The sequence below is a fragment of the Oryx dammah genome, unplaced genomic scaffold, assembly GCF_014754425.2.
Source record: "Oryx dammah isolate SB20612 unplaced genomic scaffold, SCBI_Odam_1.1 HiC_scaffold_23, whole genome shotgun sequence".
Classification (NCBI taxonomy): Eukaryota; Metazoa; Chordata; class Mammalia; order Artiodactyla; family Bovidae; genus Oryx; species Oryx dammah.
Window position 1 is genome coordinate 115986858 of NW_024070207.1, and position 21742 is coordinate 116008599.

The 21742-nt window shown below is 37.8% G+C and overlaps 1 protein-coding gene across 1 annotated transcript in view; it reads left to right on the forward strand.

Moving 5' to 3' along the window:
• SCML2 (Scm polycomb group protein like 2) overlaps window positions 1-20183 on the forward strand; it is a 114034-nt gene extending 93851 nt beyond the window's left edge. The window contains exons 12-15 of the mRNA XM_040266546.1: window positions 12659-12772; window positions 13444-13698; window positions 17106-17263; window positions 18363-20183. Coding sequence (XP_040122480.1) covers window positions 12659-12772; window positions 13444-13698; window positions 17106-17263; window positions 18363-18491 — 656 coding nt within the window. The 3' untranslated portion in view covers window positions 18492-20183. The remainder of the gene's footprint in view (window positions 1-12658; window positions 12773-13443; window positions 13699-17105; window positions 17264-18362) is intronic.
• Window positions 20184-21742: the final 1559 nt, after the last annotated feature.

The window sequence follows — 21742 nt, forward strand, 5'->3', positions numbered from 1 at the left end:
CCTTTTCTCCACACCCTATCCAGCATTTATTGCTTGTAGACTTTTGGATCACAGCCATTCTGACTGGTGTGAAATGGTACCTCATTGTGGTTTTGATTTGCATTTCTCTGATAATGAGTGATATTGAGCATCGTTTTATGTATTTGTTAGCCATCTGTATGTCTTCTTTGGGGAAATGTCAGTTTAGTTCTTTGGCCCATTTTTTGATTGGGTCGTTTATTTTTCTGGAATTGAGCTGCAGGAGTTGCTTATATATTTTTGAGATTAATTCCTTGTCAGTTGCTGCATTTCCTATTATTTTCTCCTTTTCTGAAAGCTTTCTTTTTATCTTGCTTATAGTTTCCTTCGTTGTGGAAAAGATTTTAAGTTTAAGTAGGTCATGTTTGCTTATTTTTGCTTTTATTTCCATTATTCTGGGAGAAGGGTCATAGAGGATCCTGCTGCGATTTATGTCAGAGAGTGTTTTGCCTGTGTTTTCCTCTAGGAGTTTTACAGTTTCTGGTCTTACATTTAAATCTTTAATCCATTTTGAGTTTATTTTTGTGTATGGTGTTAGAAAGTGTTCTAGTTTGATTCTTTTACAAGTGGTTGACCAGTTTTCCCTGCCCCACTTGTTAAAGAGATTGTCTTTTCTCCATTGTATATTCTTTTCTCCTTTGTCAAAGATAAGGTGTCCATAGGTGTGTGGATTTATCTCTGGGCTTTCTATTTTGTTATGTTGATCTATATTTCTGTCTTTGTGCCAGTACCATACTGTCCTGATGACTGTAGCTTTGTAGAATAGTCTGAAGTCAGGCAGGTTGATTTCTCCAGTTCCATTCTTCTTTCTCAAGATTGCTTTGGCTATTTGAGTTTTTTTGTATGTCCATACAAATTGTGAAATTATTTGTTCTAGTTCTGTGAAAAATACCATTGGTAGCTTGATAGGGATTGCGCTGAAGCTATAGATTGCTTTGGGTAGTATACTCATTTTCCCTACATTGATTCTTCTGATCCCATGAACATGGTGTATTTCTCCATCTGTTTGTGTCATCTTTGATTTCTTTCACCAATGTTTTGTAGTTTTCTATATATAGGCCTTTTGTTTCTTTAGATAGATTTATTCCTAAGTGTTTTATTCTTTTTGTTGCAATGTTGAATGGAATTGTTTCCTTAATTTCTCTGTTTTATCACTGTTAGTGTATAGGAATGCAAGGGATTTCTGTGTGTTAATTTTATATCCTGCAACTTTACTATATTCATTGATTAGCTCTAGTAATTTTCTGATGGAGTCTTTAGGGTTTTCTATGTAGAGGATCATGTCATCTGCAAACAGTGAGAGTTTTACTTCTTTTCCAATCTGGATTCCTTTTATTTCTTTTTCTTCTGTGGCTAAAACTTCCAAAACTATGTTGAATAGTGTTGGTAAGAGTGTGCACCCTTGTCTTGTTCCTACTTCAGGGGAAATGCTTTCAGTTTTTCACCATTGAGGATAATGTTTACTGTGGGTTTATCATATATGCTTTTTATTATGTTGAGGTTTATTCCTTCTATGCGTGCTTTCTAGGGGGTTTTATCATAAATGGGAGTTGAATTTTGTCAAAGGCTTTATCTGCATCTATTGAGATAATTACATGGTTTTTATCTTTCAATTTTTTAATGTGGTTTATCACATTGATTTATGAATATTGAAGAATCCTTGCTTCCCTAGGATAAAGCCCACTTGGTCATGATGAATGATCTTTTTAATATGTTGTTGGATTCTGTTTGCTAGAGTTTTGTTGAGGATTTTTGCATCTATATTCATCAGTGATATTGGCCTGTAGGTTTTTTATTTTTTTGATCAGAAAAGATGCTTCAAATGATTTCTTTTTTTTTTTAAATTTACCAGTGCTAGATTTATGGCCCAGGATGTGATCTATCCTGGAGAATATCCTGTGTGCACTTGAGAAAAAGGTGAAATTCATTGTTGGGGTGAAATGTCCTGTAGGTATCAATTAGGTCTAACTGGTCCATTGTATCATTTAAAGATTATGTTTCCTTGCTAATTTTCTGTTTGGTTGACCTATCCATAGGTGTGAGTAGGGTAATAAAGTGTCCCACTATTGTGTTACTGTTAATTTCCCCTTTCATACGTGTTAGCCTTACACATTGCAGTGTATATATGTTTATAATTGTTATATCTTCTTGCATTAATCCTTTGATCATTATGTAGTGTCCTTCTTTGTCTCTTTTCACGGCCTTTATTTCAAAGTCTATTTTATCTGATATGAGTATTGCTACTCCTGCTTTCTTTTGGTCTCCATTTGCATGAAATATCTTTTTCCAGCCCTTCAGTTTGGGTCTGTGTGTGTCCCTTGTTTTGAGGTGGGTGTCTTGTAGACAGCATATATGGGGGTCTTGATTTTCTATCCATTCAGCCAGTCTTTGTCTTTTAATTGGGTCATTCAACCCATTGACATTTAAGGTAATTATTGATAAGTATGATCCCGTTGCCATTTACTTTGTTGTTTTGGGTTCGAGATTATAAACTTTTTCCGTGTTTCCTGTCTAGAGAAGATCCTTTAGCATTTGTTGAAGAGCTGGTTTGGTGGTGCTGAATTCTCTCAGCTTTTGCTTGTCTGTAAAGCTTTTGATTTCTCCTTCATATTTGAATGAGATCCTTGTTGGGTATAGTAATCTGCATTATAGGTTTTTCTCTTTCATCACTTTAAGTATGTCCTGCCATTCCCTTCTGGGCCAAAGAGTTTCTATTGAAAGATCAACTGTTATCCTTATGGGAATCCCCTTGTGTGTTGTTATTGCTTTTCTCTTTCTGCCTTTGATATTTGGTCTTTGTGTTTGATCTTCGTTAATTTGATTAATATGTGTCTTGGGGTGTGTCTCCTTGGGTTTATTCTGTTTGGGACTCTCTGGGTTTCTTGGACTTGGATGGCTGTTTTTCCCCCCATTTTAAGGAATTTTTCAACTATTACCTCCTCAAGTATTTTCTCATGCCCTTTCTTTTTCTCTTCTTCTTCTGGGACTCCTATGATTCAAATGTTGGGGTGGTTAACATTGCCCCAGAGGTCTCTGAGGTTGTCCTAATTTCTTTTAATTCTTTTTTCCTTGTTTAGTTATTTCCATCATTCTATCTTCCACCTCACTTATCCTGTCTTCTGCCTCTGTTATTCTACTCTTGGTTCCCTCCAGAGTGTTTTTGATCTCTGTTATTGCATTTTCATTATTGATTGACTCTTTTTTATTTCTTCTAGGTCCTTGTTAAACATTTCTTGCATCTTCTCAGTTCTTGTCTCCAGGCTATTTATCTGTAACTCCATTTGGCTTTCAAGATGTTGGATCATCTTTACTATCACTATTCTGAATTCTTTTTCAGGTAGACTCCCTATCTCCTTTTCTTTTGCTGTTTTTTTTTTGGCATTTATCTTGCTCCTTTACCTGCTGAATATTTCTTTGCCTTTTCATTTTGTTTAAATTTCTGTGTTTGGGGTGGCCTTTCTGTAGGCTGGAAGTTTGTGTTTCCTCTTTATTGTGGAGCTTGCTCCCTGTGAGTGGGGTTGGACTAGTGGCTTGTCAAGGTTTCTAGGTTAGGGGATCTTGCATCTGTGTTCTGGTGGATGAAGCTGGGTCTCTTCTCTCTGCAGTGCAATGAAGTGTCCAGTAGCGAGTTTTGGGGCGTCTATGGGTTTGGCATGGCTTTGGGCAGCCTGTATTTTAATGCTCTGGGCTGTGTTCTTGCACTACTGGAGAATTAATGTGGTATGTCTTGCTCTGGAACTTGTTGGCTCTTGGGTGGAGCTTGGTTTCAGTGTAAATATGGAGGCTTTTGGATCTGCTCTTGTTTATTAATATTCCCTGGCATCAGGAGTTTTGTGGTGTTCTCAAGTTTTGGATTTCAGCCTCCTGACTCTGGCTTTCAGTCTTTTTATTACAGTAGCCTCAAGACTTCTCCATCCATACACCACAGATGATAAAACATCTAGGTTAATGATGAAAAAATTCTCCACAGTGAGGGATACCCAGAAATGTTCACAGAGATACATGGAGAAGAGAAGAGGAGGAGAAAGATAGAGGTGACCAGGAGAAGAGGGGGAGTCAAAAGGGGAGAGAGCTGTCTAGGCAGTAATTAATTCACTATGTGCTCTCCACAGTCTGGAATACCCAGATAGGTTCATGGAGTTACACAGAGAAGAGAAGAGGGAGGAGGGCGATAGAGATGACCAGGAGGAGAAGAAGGGGAGTCAAAAGGGAAGAGACCAGTCTAGCCAGTAATCAGTTCCCTAGGTGTTCTCCACAGCCTGAAACACCCAGAGAGATTCACAGAGTTAAGTAGAGAATAGAAGTGGGAGGGAGGGGATATAGTTGACCAGGTGCAGAAAAGGGAGAGTCAGAAGTGGAAAGAGCAATGAAGCCAGTAATCACACCCCTGTGTGAAAATGGTTATTGCAGATTAGATTCTTAAAGGTACAAAATTAATAGCAAATACCAAAAAGCAAAGATTAAAAACCTAGAGTAGACTCTGAAAAATACAATATGAAAAATGCAAAACAAAATCTATCATAAAAATTATAAAATATATATATATGAAATTTGCATTAAAAATAGGGTCTTTTTTTGCAAGGTAATAGTAGGGTATGAAAATTAAAGTAGTAATAAAGCAGTTAAAAATAAAAAAATAAAAAATGGTAATAGTAAAAATATATTTAGAAATTTCTCTGGAGCTGTTGTGGGCAGTGTGTGGTCAGTTCTGTTTCAGATATTTCCTTGTTCCAGCTTATACTTCTGAAGATCTATAGGCCCCTTCCAATGCTTAGTCAGTGTTAACTACCAGGTTTTAATCTGTTTCACCTGTCAGTTCCAGAGCAGTTCCCTCTTCGTTTATTTTGCCTTCCTCTGTTTGCAAGTCTCTTCAGGGTCTAATTTCCACCCTGAGACAAGGGGGCAAAAGTGGTCACTTATTTAGGTTCACTTGTTCAGTTGTGTTGTGGAAAGGGAGTAACACTGCAAACAATAACCACAGGCGTGTGTGGTGAGTGCTCACAGTGTATGGACCACACTGGGTTTGCCCCAGCTCATGGTGGTGTGTGCTTTCCAGGTCTACACTGCTCAGGCTACAGGTTGCTCTGCAAGGTTACTGTCCAAAGTGGGCCCTGCATTTCCTGCACTTTCCAGGTCTAAGCTGCTCAGGTTCAGGTTCTCGTGTTCTCCACAAGGGCACAGAGTTGGTTGGGCATGCGTTTTGTGCCCTTCCCAGGTCCGAGCAGCTCAGGTGACCAGGTGCTTGGCAAGCACACTGTCCCAGTTGGGCTGTGCGTCTTAATCACCCCTCGGGTCCTGGCTGCTCGGTTTCCCCGGTGCACCGTGAGAGCACTGTCTCTGATGTGCCCTGTGACTCATCTGTGGAGCTGATCTCAGGCTGCAACCCTCCTGGCAGATGTCAACCCTCTAGGATCCCAGGAATATATGGTTAGCAATTGGGAGCCTGCTCACAGTTTGGCGGAGGATGCCAGTCTCTGGGGCCTAGATTGCTCCTTGGCCTTCTGGCTCTTGTTATCGCACACATGCCTCTCTGCCTCTGGTGGGGGAGGGGGCTGTATATAGGAGCTAGCTCTCCTTTGGTATTCGCTCAATCCTTTGTTCTGTGAGTAGGCCAAGCCGCGCATTAGGTTAGAGTCTTTCTTGGGAAAGTTCTCTTTTTTTTTTCTCTCGGGTTATCCCACAGTTTTGGGTTGCTATTTCACATTATTTCCCATGAAGTGATGGGACCAGATGCCATGATCTTCGTTTTCTGAATGTTGAGCTTTAAGCCAACTTTTTCACTCTCCTCTTTCACTTTCATCAAGAGGCTTTTTAGTTCCTCTTCACTTGCTGCCATAAGGGTGGTGTCATCTGTATATCTGAGGTGATTGATATTTCTCCCGGCAATCTTGATTCCAGCTTGTGTTTCTGCCAATCCAGCGTTTCTCATGATGTACTCTTCATAGAAGTTAACTAAGCAGGGTGACAATATACAGCCTTGACGTACTCCTTTTCCTATTTGGAACCAGTCTGTTGTTCCATGTCCAGTTCTAACTGTTGCTTCCTGACCTGCATATAGGTTTCTCAAGAGGCAGGTCAGGTGGTCTGGGATTCCCATCTCTTTCAGAATTTTCCACAGTTTGTTGTGATCCACACAGTCAAAGGCTTTGGCATAGTCAATAAAGCAGAAATAGATGTTTTTCTGGAACTCTCTTGCTTTTTCCATGATGTAGCAGATGTTGGCAATTTGATCTCTGGTTCCTCTACCTTTTCTAAAACAAGCTTGAACATCTGGAAGTTCACAGTTCATATATTGCTGAAGCCTGGCTTGGAGAATTTTGAGCATTACTTGACTAGTGTGTGAGATGAGTGCAATTGTGCGGTAGTTTGAGCATTCTTTGGCATTGCCTTTCTTTGGGATTGGAATGAAAACTGACCTTTTCCAGTCCTGTGGCCACTGCTGAGTTTTCCAACTTTGCTGGCATATTGAGTGCAGCACTTTCGGAGCATCATCTTTCAGGATTTGAAAGAGCTCAACTGGAATTCCATCACCTCCACTAGCTTTGTGCGTAGTGATGCTTTCAAAGGCCCACTTGACTTCACATTCCAGGATGTCTGGCTCTAGGTGAGTGATCATACCATCGTGATTATCTTGGTTGTGAAGATCTTTTTTTTTTAGTTTGGATTAATACCAACTTAATTTTAATATTATGCAAAAACTTTGCTCAAGCATAACTTTATTTCTTGCACCCTTCTTTGTGCTATTATTGTCATACAGATTACATTTTATACATTTTAAACTGGTACTCTTTTTTTCTAATGTAGATTTAAGTTATTGTCTATTTTCATTTCATCTTGAAGGAGTCCCCTGTGTTTCTTATAGGGTAGCTCTCTAGAAATGAGACAAATGAGAGTTTTTCTCAAATTTTCTTCATGGAGAATTTCCTATTTTCTCCTTCATTTTTAAAAGATTAGTTTTGCTAGATATGTAATTCTTCATTGACCATCTTTTTGTTTCAGTGCTTTGAACATATTTCTACTTCCTTCTAGCCTCTGTAGTTTCTGATAAGAAGTCAGTTGCTAGTCTTGTTTAGGATCCTTTGTATGTGGTGATTTGCTTTTCTGTTGTTGATTTCAATATCATCTTTCATCTTTTGCTTTTGATGGTTGACTATGTTTTTTTCTAGGTGTGGATATCTTTGAGTTTACCATAATTGGAGCTTTTTATATTTTTTGGATTATACAGATTAATAGTTTTCATTAAATTTGGGAAGCTTTTAGACATTATTTCTTCAAGTAATCTTTCTGTTCCTTATTCTCTGTCTTCTCCTTCCAGGAGTCTCTCATTATGTGTATTTTGGCATTGCTTGATCTTTGATATCCCACAGATCTCTGAGATCTGTTCATTTTTTCTTCTTTTTGAAGAAAAATATTTTTATTTAATTCTGAAATAACAACTGTTACTTAATAACAGGATTTATGCAGCTATTGTGTAGTGCATAACTCCTCAAATCTTGGAGTCAGATTGGACAGGACCACCCTCATTTCCTGTTTTACACTGATGTGTAAAAAAAATTTTTTTTTACTGGAGGATAATTGCTTTACAGTGCTGTGATGGTCTTTTCTTTTTCCTGTTCCTCAGACTAATTTCAATTGGCCTTTTTCAAAATTTGGTGATTCTTTCCTCTGATAATTCAGATCTGCTGTTGAGCCCCCTAGTGTATTATTTTTTATTTCATTTATTACTCTTCAAGTCCCAAAGTTCTATTTGGTTCTTTTTTAAATAATTTTTTATCACTTTATCAGTAGTGTGAGACACTGTTCTTATACATTCTTTTAATTCTTTAGACATGATTTTTTTTTAAAGTTCTTTGTCCACATATAAAATAACTGATTTGATATCTTTGCTTGGTTAAGTCCAGTGTTTGGGCTTTCTCATAGGCAGGTTCTGTTGACTCTCACCAACAGACTCTCTCCTCCTGCCCCCAATCCCTCCCACCGTGTATGGGTCATACTTTCCATTTCTTTGCCTGTCTCCTAATTTTTACTTGAAATTTAAAAGTAATATAATGCAGCAACTCTGAAAATCAGGTTCCCTACTCCTTCTTATGGTCTGTTGTTGCTGGTGATGTTTGTCTTTTTAAGAGACTTTATTGGACTAATTTAATGACTTTTCTTGGGCTAATTTTGTTATATGTGACTGCTGACATCTCTTCAGTTAGCTTAGTTCACTTGCTCAGTCGTGTCTGACTCTTTGGACCCCATGAATCGCAGCATGACAGACCTTCCTGTCCATCACCAACTCCCAGAGTTTACCCAAACTCATGTCCATCAAGTCGGTGATGCCATCCAGCCATCTCATCCTCTGTCGTCTCCTTCTCCTGCCCCCAATCCCTCCCAGCATCAGGGTCTTTTCCAATGAGTCAACTCTTCCCATGAGGTGGCCGAAGTTTTGGAGTTTTTTTAGCTTTAGCATCAGTCCTTCCAATGAACACCCAGGACTGATCTCCTTTAGGATGGACTGGTTGGACCTCCTTGAAGTCCAAGGGACTCTCAAGAGTCTTCTCCAACAGCACACTTCAAAAGCATCAATTCTTCGGTGCCCACCTTTCTTCACAGTCCAACTCTCACATCCATACGTGACTACTGGAAAATCCATAGCCTTGACTAGACAGACCTTTGTTGGCTAAGTAATATCTCTGCTTTTCAATATGCTATATAGGTTGGTCATAACTTTCCTTCCAAGGAGTAAGCGTCTTTTAATTTCATGGCTGCAGTCACCATCTGCAGTGATTTTGGAGCCCCCCAAAATAAAGTCAGCCACTGTTTCCCGATCTATTTCCCATGAAGTGATGGGACCAGATCTTTGTTTTCTGAATGTTGAGCTTTAAGCCAACTTTTTCACTCTCCTCTTTCAGTTTCATCAAGAGGCTTTTTAGTTCCTCTTCACTTTCTGCCATAAGGGTGGTGTCATCTGTATATCTGAGGTGACTGATATTTCTCCTGGCAATCTTGATTCCAGCTTGTGCTTCTTCCAGCCCAGCGTGTCTCGTGATGTACTCTGCATAGAAGTTAACTAAGCAGGGTGACAATATACAGCCTTGACGTACTCCTTTTCCTATTTGGAACCAGTCTGTTGTTCCATGTCCAGTTCTAACTGTTGCTTCCTGACCTGCATATAGGTTTCTCAAGAGGCAGGTCAGGTGATCTGGGATTCCCATCTCTTTCAGAATTTTCCACAGTCAAAGGCTTTGGCATAGTCAATAAAATCAGAAATAGATGTTTTTCTGGAACTCTCTTGCTTTTTCCATGATCCAGCGGATGTTGGCAATTTGATCTCTGGTTCCTCTGCCTTTTCTAAAACCAGCTTGAACATCTGGAAGTTCACGGTTCATGTATTGCTGAAGCCTGGCTTGGAGAATTTTGAGCATTACTTGACTAGTGTGTGAGATGAGTGCAATTGTGCGGTAGTTTGAGCATTCTTTGGCATTGCCTTTCTTTGGGATTGGAATGAAAACTGACCTTTTCCAGTCCTGTGGCCACTGCTGAGTTTTCCAACTTTGCTGGCATGTTGAGTGCAGCACTTTCGGAGCATCATCTTTCAGGATTTGAAAGAGCTCAACTGGAATTCCATCACCTCCACTAGCTTTGTGCGTAGTGATGCTTTCAAAGGCCCACTTGACTTCACATTCCAGGATGTCTGGCTCTAGGTTAGTGATCACACCATCATGAGTATCTTGGTTGTGAAGCTCTTTTTTGTACAGTTCTTCTGTGTATCCTTGCCACCTCTTAATATCTTCTGCTTCTGTTAGGTCCATACCATTTCTCTTTTTTATTGAGCCCATCTTTGCATGAAATGTTTCCTTGGTATCTCTGATTTTCTTGAAGAGACCTCTAGTCTTTCCTATTCTGTTGTTTTCTTCTCTTTCTTTGCATTGATCGCTGAGGAAGGCTTTCTTATTTCTCCTTGCTATTTTTTGGAACTCTGCATTCAGATGCTTACATCTTTCCTTTTCTCCTTTGCTTTTCACTTCTGTTCTTTTCACAGCTATTTGTAAGGCCTCCTCAGACAGCCATTTTGCTTTTTTGCATTTCTTTTCCATGGGGATGGTCTTGATCCCTGTCCCCTGTAGAATGTCACAAACCTCCGTCCATAGTTCATCAGGCTCTCTTATCAGATCCAGTCCCTTAAATTTATTTGACACTTCCACTGTATAATCATAAGGGATTTGATTTAGGTCATACCTGAATGGTCTAGTGGTTTTCCCCACTTTCTTCAATTTCAGTCTGAATTTGGCAATAAGGCGTTCATGATCTGAGCCACAGTCAGCTCCCGGTCTTGTTTTTGCTGACTGTATAGAGCTTCTCCATCTTTGGCTGCAAAGAATATAATCAGTCTGATTTTGGTGTTGACCATCTGGTGATGTCCTTGTGTAGAGTCTTCTCTTGTGTTGTTGGAAGAGAGTGTTTGCTATGACCTTAGTGGTCTGCTAATGATTGGACAGGGATTTTCCTAAGTGCCCAGAACCAGTATATCTTCCAGCCTTTGTCAAGGTTTTTTTGTGTGTGTGTTGAAACTTTACACTCCTGTGCAGAGCTTCAAAGTTGTCAAGAAATGAAAGATTAGGACCTTCTAAAGTCTTCTCTAAGCATTCATAAAGCCATGCACATACATATGGCCTTACAGATTTGCAGGAATGCTTGGTGCTTTTCTAAGTGTCCTAATGGACATCTCATTCTCCAGTTCTTTTGGTCAAGCTTTTTGTCAACCTCAACTGATAATCCTGCCTCAGAGAGCTTCACTGCTAAACATTTGCCTCTGTTGTGGTTTTTTTGGTTTTGATTTGGTTTAATTTTTGACCAGTGCTTTGGAGATAGGGCTGTTCACACAGAGCAGGCTCTGATTTAGGTCAAATAAAACAAGCCCAGAGATCAGAGGTTTTCAATGACAGTTCTCTGAGGGTGGAGCTTTTGTGGAATTCCAAAGGCTTTGTGCCCCTTCCAGTGTTAGGCTGCTGGCTTTCACAGCTACTATAGTTGCGAAGCTGTTGGTTTGCAAAACTGCTGAAAAACTGAGATTAAGATGGGGGAAGCTAAAATGTCACAGAATTTGTTGTTGTGATATTCAGCCATTTTTCTTGAATAAGCACTTTTTTGATTGTTTTATCCCCTGGAGAAGGGATAGACTACCCAGTCTAGTATTCTTGGGCTTCCCTGGTGGCTCAGACAGTAAAGAATCACCTGTAGTGCAGGAGACCTGTGTTTGATCCCTGGGTTGGGAAGATCCCCTGGAGAAGGGAATGGCCACCCATTCCAGAATTCTGGCCTGGAGAATTCCATGGACAGAGGAGCCTGACAGGCTACAGTCCATGGAGTCAGAAAGTCAGACATGACTTGAGTGGCTTTCACTCACTCAAGCCTTTTGTTAACATCCAGAATTTTGAAGAAATTGATTTTGCCAGTGCTGTCATTAGTTTTATGAAGGAGTGGAAAGTCCTTAATCAGTCATCTTGGAAGTGCCTCTCTATGATGACTTTTAAAGTACTTTGTAAATTATCTGGCTTTTTCTAGTTACTCTGCAGGAACAGTTTCATGCCTTAGCTTATTACAGTACCCAGAAACAGAAGTCAAGAATTAATTTTATGTTTGTATCAATCCCAGATAGTAGACCATATACTAGCTTCATAAACTTTTCGTAAAGTATTATAATGTTGTGTATAAAAGGTAAGTAAAGACTTTTTCTGATCTTGCTATAATTCTGAAGTAAATACCTATAGAAAACTGTAGAAAGTGTATCCTTTAGTGTTCAAATTTTCTGTATCAGTAAATTGGTATGAAAAAAGTCAGTTAATTCTTTTCTTAGAATTTAACAGTCCCAATTGTAGAAATACCTCCTACTCACTGAAATATGTTTTGGCTGTTGATTTTTGTAATTGATGAGTAAAAATAAAATCAAATGTTGAGAGTGTTCTTAGACTCATTCATAATCAGTCAGTAACTGGATGTTTAAAAATTACTTATCAGATGATTTTAAGGGACATGCCTGACCCTTAGCCATTTTTAACTAGATGAAGTTTGACTTTGGTACTTTGTCACTGCAGTCTCTCTCCTTTCTGAAGATCTATTATCCTACTTTATAGATTTTTATTGTACTTTATTTTTCCTTTTAGTTGGAGATTAAATCAAAATATTGATTCATTTTAGGGTTATGCCTTAAAGAATGGTCTTTTAAGAAGTAATGCATTTGGTTGAATGATAAGTAAGCAGTAGAATTGTTTTAAGAGTAGCCCTAAGCCAGGATTGTTACCTATAAAATGGAGTGTTCTTTGTACTCTATCTACTCTAACTTTTCTGAATTCTTAAACTTTGTTGTTCATGGGAGCAGTTTTCTCAGGCCTTTTTAGTTGCCTCACTGCTGCCTGAGAGAGTTAGAAAAATATGATGACCCTAGAATAAGTGAAGCCTAGATATAATGGTTTTAACCCTTGTATATCATGAAATATTTAATAGGATGAAATGAGCACATCTTGTTCATAAACAAATGATTATTGATGAAGTTATAGTAGACAGATGATATACAAAGAAGTGTTTTATGCTGTTGATATGAAAATGCTTAAGTATATTAATTAGTTAAAACAGACATCTCTTTTTTTGAAAACAGTAGAAGAAGATATAACAGAAAAGAAAATCACCAAACGACCTTCTGAGCAACCTCTGCCTTATGTTGCTCCTCTCTCTCCTAAGCAACCCAAAATAATAGCGCATGCCTCTGAAGGTAAACAGTAGTTACATGTTGCATGATTGGGAAGAAAAGTCACTCTGCTATCACTTATGTATGCTGTTGAGTGTTGGTGTTGGGAATAGGGGAGTATGTTTCCCAACTGCCAAATCCGTTTGGCAGTTAGCTATTACTTTGGCAGCTTTGTTGAGCACTTCATTCCCTTAAGAAATGCACAGTTGTCATTTCTCCTAAGATTAAAGAAAAACAATTATAGCAGCATTTCCCATTCAGCTTTGTATTGCTAAAAGCTTTATAGAAAGAGGAATAGAAAAACCTAAAACATTTCTCCAGTGAAGGTTTTTTTTTTAAAGTGCCCAAGTGGTAAGCAAATGTTAGAAACCAATTGTGTAAGAACTGTATTCGTAAAAATAAATGTTTTAATGAAGTGTTCATAGTCTTGGTGGCAAGACTGGCAAGGGTTAGTTGTGATGTCATTAGAATCAATTTGGATTTCAGGACAGCGTCCATTACTATAAACATCAAGAAGGAGATGGCCATCTGCTTTGTGTTAGAGGTTTGTAGTTCATTATAGCATGACTTAAGTAAACTATTGTTGCCAATTTAGGGGATTTTTGACATTTTAGTAGTATTCAAACTGTAAGTCTGTTGAAGATAATTGCCTTTGTCTTTTTTCTCATTGCCTTCTTTTTTTTTTTTCCTTATAGAGGAAGTATTACCTTCTGAGGAAGATGGCATGGCCAAAGAGGAAAAGCTTTCTGAAGAGTCCAAGAAGTCACCACTTAGTTCAGCAAATTCTTTGAGTCCTGTCAGAAAAAATCCTATAAGCACTCATACTCCAGCCTCCCTGAATGGTTCTCAAAGTATGCCATGCACCTCAAGCCCCAAAGTAGTGGAGACCAAATCATCTATCAAGAGTAGTCAGCTTGAAGATGAATTTGAAATGCAGAGGGAAAGTGAAGGTATTTTCCAAAACAATGATTCTCATCCATTGGATTTGTCTTTCCCCTTAAGGTTCCCATGCCCCACATCATCCCCTGAGAGTTTATCACATTGAAGAAATTGTCAAAATAGAGGAGGTAAGAGTCCTCCCCTTCACATCATTGTCAGGGCCAAGCTGCTGCAGATGCTCTAATCCTCATGGCATTACAGAACTGTTTCTGGGGATCTGGATCACCAATCATGTTTCTGATACAGGCTTCTTATTTTATTGGTTTTCATTTCATTGGTTTCCATTGTAGTTTCTCATTTCCTTGGATACTGTCTGGACTCACAAACCTTGCATGACTCTTGAGGCCTCTTCATTCTGATGTGCTCCCTTCCTTGTCCCTCTTGAGACCTTTCCTGGCCCTAGCCTGTACTTGGCTCCCAGATCTTGGCTCTGGCATCCTGTTGCTGCAGCCATTTCCCTGTTTTCCACACTCTCAGTCGTTCCCTCACACCCACCAGGAGAGCATGATGTGTACAAACTGTACAGCATCCCACCACTCATTTAGAAAGAGCCAGAACAGCCTTCCACGTGCAAAGATAGCTCTATCCTGTACCCTGTTAAAGATTAAGGATGTTAGGGTGGAGGGAATAAGTGTTTTGTCTTTTTTCACCAGATAGGCATTTAGGCAAGGTTGAGGAAAAAAGGAAGTAGGAATCAACTCACTCCCTGCCTTTTATCATGGATATCATCTGTATACATGCTGTGACACATTTAATGTTGTCACTCCCATCTAATATACCCCATATAGATTGTCTCTGGTTTTGGAGTGATTTTTGTAAAGAATCTAAAGATAGATGTTCATTTTATAAAGGGGTAGTGTATTATAAGCTTTTAGATATTTTCACTATATGAGCTTATGAAGACAGGCCTTCTTAGAAGAAAACTCTAAAGGTTACTTCTAATGCTGAATCTCACTTCCAAATGTATGTCTAACACTACCATGCCAAAGTAGCCTGTTTTGGGGTTTGAGGATGCTAGTTTCTAGTCTTCCTAGGTGTGGAAAGACTTAATAGTAATAATGTTACTTAATAGTAATAAAATCATCATCATCTTCATTACCATCTGATATTATGTGCCAGCACATAATATTTACATTGCTTCATGCATTACATATTTACAACAGTTTCTTGAGATGTAGGTGCTGGTAAACATTTTCAGGTGAGAAATCTAAAGTTGCTTAACTAAGGTCTCCCAACTAGAAAGTGGCTTGGCCAGTCCAGGCACTCTGACTCCAGGGCTGTATGTACATCTTCAGAGAATAGGTAAGCATTTCACTTTATTTTCTTTAAGGTGTTGGAACTGTTACTTACAGCTGAATCTACCTTGATTTCTGATAATGCTCACACAACCTCCTGCGATGCTCACACAACCTCCTGCCCTGCCCCACCCCAGTATTTGAATGAAACAAATTGATTTTTATTAAAGGAAAGAAATTCAGTATCATCTGGGATAAAATCAAGTCACTTTCATTTCATATATACCAGAAATATTTACTGATCTCCTAGTGTATATAAGACAGAGCCATTAAGGAGAAGAGCATGACTGGACTTTAGTTATTTTTCATATAATTATGTGAATAATACTACTAATGTAATGTTTATAACCTTCTCTGATTATCTTGAAGATATGGGCCCAATTAAAGTATTTTTCCATGGTAGATTAGAGATAGGTGGGCTCACAGCTGTTTTATTTTTAATACAAAATTATAATTTTTTACTAGAAATACTATTTTTACATCAAGACATAACCCATACCAGATTCTGATGACAGAAACAAAAAATCCCACAAAATATGTTAATTTAGAGGTATGATTAGCCTTGCCAGTAATTTTTTAAATACTAAATTGAGTCTCTCTTGAGTTAAAGGAGAGGACTTTTCTGTCTGAATTGTTACAATGCCTCAGGCATGACATGGTCTGTATCATCATCACTTTTACTCGAGTTGATACAACCTAGCAGTGTTTCTTGGTAGACCAACATTTTTATTTCTGAGAAGTAGAAAGTAGAATGTGAGTGAAGTGAAGTCACTCAGTTGTGTCCAACTCTTTGTGACCCCCATGGGCTGTATAGCCTACCAGGCTCCTCTGTCCATGGGATTTTCCAGGCAAGGGTACTGGAGTGGGTTGCCATTTCCTTCTCAAGGAGAAAGTAGAATAGATTTTAGTAAAGAATTTTTATTTCACATCAAAGTTATAAAATTTAAAAAGAAAATATATAAAATTCTGAGCTACACCAAAAGTTACCATTGCAAGTTCTTACGTCTTCTGTTTTCTTTGCCCTTTCCTTGGGTGAATACCTAAAATACCCCTAAGATGGCTAGAGCACAGATGACAGGAAAGAAAAGGTTCACTTTTGGGTAATTCACACACATGAAAAGATCGAATTTGTGTTGATGGTCTTTATTTAGAGAAACAAATCTTCCTAGCAAAGCACCAAACCTCCTTCTGTTATCATATACTAACTTTAGAGAGTCAGGCACTCTGGTTAAGGAAACGAATACATGTCTGGACAGAAAGAAAGTTTGAGTACAACTTAGTGAATAGCACAACTATAACTTTTTGAGGTATGAGCACTTAAATTATTTCATGTTTTGATTTCTTTTTAAATATATAAACCTTCAACCAAAATACCTATCACTATGCAGTAAAATTTGAAAGAGGTATTCCGTATAATGTTAAAGTTGCTTCTGACCTAACTAAGTACAGAATAATCTTGTTTTCTTCAAAATTCAAGTAAGCATTTAAGCCTTGAGAGACAGGAGTTTAAAGAATAAATTGATGCTAAAAATAATCTTTATTGAATACATGGGAGAGATTCAGTAAAAGAACTGATTTGGTTCTCAAGAGATAATACGGTTTTTTTGAAAATTATTGATTAAAGTGAATTAATTTAAACAATTATAAAACTGTAAATTCTTTGGATTTTCATTGCAGTTAACTTAGTAAAAGACTGAAACCTAATCTTGAGTCTTTTCTCAAGAGGAGGAAGATTGAGAGAAATTCTTCAAAATACTTAAAGGAAGAGAGCAATAGGTTAGCTTAGATTAACCTTGATTTAACCTAAGTTACAGGTCTTTTTCTGTATTTGCTTGTGGTCAAAGAGGCCTTAGATTGCTTGGTCTGTATCATGATCTTTGAAACTCTAGGGTACATTCTGAAGTTGCTTTTGTTGTTTGGAGGAGGTCAAGTGGGACATTCTTGGGTAGCTATTCTCAGGTCATCTTTATCTAGGCTTTCACTAAATTTTACCTTTGGAATCCTGGGTCCATGCTGGGGTACTTCACAGAACATTCCAGGAATGATAAAATTATTCCCTGCTTAACATCTTTTCTTTCAGGATAATGATCAGGTCAAGTATGATTTGTCTTTTTTCCCCCTAGTTGAAGCTCCAAGTTATATAGCTGTACCTGACCCCAGTGTCCTGAAGCAAGGCTTCTCTAAGGACCCTGAAACCTGGTCTGTGGATGAAGTGATACAGTTTATGAAACATAAAGATCCTCAGAAGTCAGGCCCCCTTGCTGACCTCTTCAGGCAACATGTAATGTATCTTTTGATCCAGTTTTCCTGCTGTAATGGTTTTGAATTATCTCTTTGCAGGCCCTTCAGTTGGTTACTGATTAGTGTGGATGGTGGGGGAACCCTATCAACTGATTTTTCCATATTTGAGAGAGTTCACTTTGCCCAAAATTAGATCCTTAAAGGATAGAGGCTGGATCTGTGCTTTAAATGGGTACCCAAGTCCCTAACATACTTACACGTCTTTGAGTTCTCAAGAGAAGATGATTCAGCATGGCCACTCTCAGGTGTATTCTCCTTTGTAAGACCAGCTACAAAGATCCTCCTCCCTATCTGCTCCCTGCTTGGCCCTGGGATTGTGAATAGGAGGGAATAACCACCTTTGTAACATGGTGTCCTTCTTATTACAATGCCCAATGAATCCAGTAACTGTATAAGATTAAATGCAGCTTTATTTTAAATAGGAACTCAGGAAAATCAAACATACTTCCAAAACATAAATTGTTTTATGCAAATAAATAGTATTAGGAGGATACCTTGTGTCTGATAAATAATGTTTATAGTCTTTTCTAACAAATCAAATTCATGACCAAATGTATCCTTTTGTATCCTTTTTCATATTGTAAGAAAATCAGTAATATGTTTTAGCATCTAATTAGCTTCACATAATTAAGTGAATAGCTTTCAACATAAAGACAACACTGTTTAGCACATTTACAGTTTGCATTAATGCTGACATACATTCCCAGCCTTTCTAAGAAAGTTAATGACTGTCTGAAATTCATTTCTATAATTCATAATTTTCTATCTACCATTTGTCATAGATATGTGGTATTTTATTCAGCACATAGTTTTTAAAATCAGATAGTTTGATGCTAAAGGCCATTCTTCAAAGATACTGGGTTAAGTTTACTTTTTGTTAAAATTTGAAGTGATTTTGGAAATTTTCAAATGATGTTACACGTATAAGTTATGTTTTTAATAGTTTTCAGGAAATAAATGCATATTCAGAGAATATATTGAGAATGTACAGCTACTCTCTATTTACATGTTCTTATATGTAAGTAACTTGACAAAATGTGAAATCAGTGCTAATAAGTATAATTTATTTCTCTCTATAGGAAATTGATGGGAAGGCTCTGCTACTACTCAAAAGTGATGTGATTATGAAGTATATGGGGCTGAAACTGGGGCCAGCCTTAAAGTTATGTTATTATATTGAAAAACTTAAAGAAGGAAAATATAATTGAAAAAATATATGTTTAGATTAGACATAATTTTCAGTTGTTTTGATAACTTTTAATTTAAAAGTATTTTTATTCTCATAGCAATTTTTGTTTTGTAGACAGTTCCTCTAAAACTACATTATATCCAGAATTGCAGAACTCTATTATAAGTCCAGTCTACTTCTTTAAAAGCCATTAACATGTTAGTACTAGCATATTCAAATTGGCAGTTCTTTATCTCTGTTTATTATTTTATTATAGAGTTTACAAATACACTTCATGCAGGAAACAAAGAAACACCTTTGATTTTGGTTAATGTATATATGTAAAACCAAAACAGCTAAATCCCAAAGGGGAAAGTATCAGGGACTGACAGGCTCTCTAATGAAATTCATGTGAAGTTTTCCTTAGAAGAGAATTTAAAGATGCAACTATAGATATCATCTCTTTCTCAAATACTTTGTCTGTTACTGCAATGTTCTGTTTGTGTTCTATCAATTTCCTGAAAGGGAATAGCCATATAAATTACCTTCCTTTTGTTACTATTGCTCTATATGTTGTATTTGTTAATATTTAAAGAAAAAACAAGCTTATAAACGTTCATAAAGTGTTTTTATCAGTTTTTGATGAATTTTGAACAATTATAGAGTAGTTGTTCTATGCAGGAGATATTATACTAGGGTGGTTTTGATGGAGTCCAATTAAATTTTTTCAATGAAATACCTGTTATTTCTAAACTTTACATATTTTCTCCAAGCTTAGACATTTAACTTGGGATTCTTTCTCACATCTTTATATGAAGAAGACTATCCCTTCTCCAGCGGATCTTCCCAACCCAGGAATCAAACCGGGGTCTCCTGCATTGCAGGCGAAGTCTTTACCAACAGCTATCAGGAAAGCCCTTACATGAAGACACCTGTGCCCAAATTTTAAAAAATATATATTTTATTGTCTATGTTTATTCCTCATATGAATTCAATACTGTATTTATATATTATTCTATACTTGTAGGTATTCAAACAAGTTAACCTGTTCTTTTTGAATTTAATATGGCACTTTGCATTGCCACAGAGGTAATGGTGAACTATTTATATAGTTGGATGTTTTTATTCTGAAAAAATATTTGCATCATTTGCTATCACTAGTACCTCTCAGCTTAGTCTTCAGGGGATAAGAAACAATCCACAGATTGGTTTCCATACAGGGAAGTTCTCTGTCCTATGCAATGTTGTTAGTTAATTTGCTTAGTTCTGAGCCATTTATTCTGCTAAATTTTGGAAGATGCATTAATTCTGACTTATCATTTTGGGTTTTATTTTTAAAGTTAGAACTTTTGAGGGGAAATGGTGCTATATGTTAATTGTTATTACTTTGTATAACTTTGGTGTAATGTTTATAAGCTATGAGAATCTGTGCTAAAAGTATTAGCCATTTGTTATAAATGCCAATAAAATGTACACCAGGGGCAAGAATGTACATTTTCTTTTTTAGAAAACCAAATGTACTTTATATGAGAATGCTACTATTTAAAGGGTGGTTTCATCTATGTTATTCACTTTGTGTTTTAAGACAAAAATTCTAATTTAAACTGTCTTCTCTCAAATTGTTTGTGTGAAGATGCTGTGCCCAGTTAAACAGTCCTCAGGTGTTTGTATAAATACTGTTTTACAGTCTTCAGATTTTAAAATATAATAAAGTTAAATAACCTCAGTTAAATTGAAAGCCTCAGATTTTATTTTACTTGCTTTTACCACATTATATTAATGTATGAATAAGTTACAGTTGAAAAAGAAGCACTCTAGTAAGTTTGTGTTTTTATGTGTCCAAATACTTGGTTTTAACACTTGGCCTCATTCTACTGGTAAACAGATTCTTAGGAGCAAAGGGCTTATCTTTTGCAAGGGCCTTAAATGAGACCCCAGGGAGGCAGTAAGAAGTTAAATCAATGAGCTTTATCTGTACTCAAAGCTTTTTTTAATTTGGTGATGATGCAAGCATGCTAGAAAATGGCAGTGCCCCCCAGATCCCTCATCCCACAAGAGTTTATGACCTGTGCTTTTTTTTTTATGGCTGTGCTTTTGCCACTGGGGACCAGAAGCTATACTGCTACTCAGCCTTCAACTCTCCCAACTTATGTGCTGGAAAAGCCCTGGAGGCTCAGGGTTGTGGTTGAATCACCTTCAAGATTCAACCCCTCAGCCCACCTGTCCCAGGAACTGGTGCCTTGGAATCTAGATACTCTTATCACTGTTCATTGGAGATGACCAGGCCCCAGCTGAGGCTCCAGGGATGATGATCTCAAGTAACTGGAGTAGGGGTGTCGATTTTCACTGTGTGGTTTGTAAATTTTTGTCCAGGGAGTATCATGCCATGTTAGCATGGTTTACCTGTGAACTTAATTAATCTGTGCTCTAGTTTTCCCTCTCAGTCCATCCTTCAACCTCCTGTAGGGAGCAGGACCCTGCAGCTTGAGCACCAAAGCCCTCTGGACACACCGAGCATTTGTTTTCTGATTTTTGTCTTTGTAACTTCTAATGACTGGAGAGTCTTATAGTACATGGTCCAGAGTAGAATTTCCCAGACTTCTAAATTGGGACTGTCTCTATAAGCATGAGCCATCAGTTCAGTTCAGTTCAGTTGCCGAGTCAAGTTTGACTCTTTGTGAACCCATAGACTGCAGCAGGCCATGCTTCCCTGTCCATCACCAACTTCCGGAGCTTACTCAAACTCATGTTCATCAAGTCGGTGATGCCATTCAACCATCTCATCCTCTGTTGTCCCCTTGTGCTCCCGCCTCCAATCTTTCCCAGCATCAGGGGCTTTTCCAGTGAGTCAGTTCTTCGCATCAGGTGGCCAAAGTATTGGAGTTTCAGCATCAGTCCTTCCAATGAATATTCAGGACTGATTTCCTTTAGGAATGACTGGTTTGAACTCCTTGCAGTCCAAGGGACTCTTAAGAGTCTTCTCCAACACCACAGTTCAAAATCATCAATTCTTCTGCACTCAGCTTTCTTTCTAGTCGAACTCTTACATCCATACATGACTACTGGGAAAACCATAGCTTTGACTAGATGGACCTTTGTCAGCAAAGTAATGTCTCTGCTTTATAATATGCTGTTTAGGTTGGTGATAGCTTTTCTTCCATGGAGCAAGCATCTTTTTAATTTCATTGCTCCAGTCACCATTTGCAGTGATTTTGGAGCCCAAGAAAATAAAAGTCTGTCACTTTCCATTGTTTCCCCATCTATTTGCCATGAAGTGATGGGACCAGATGC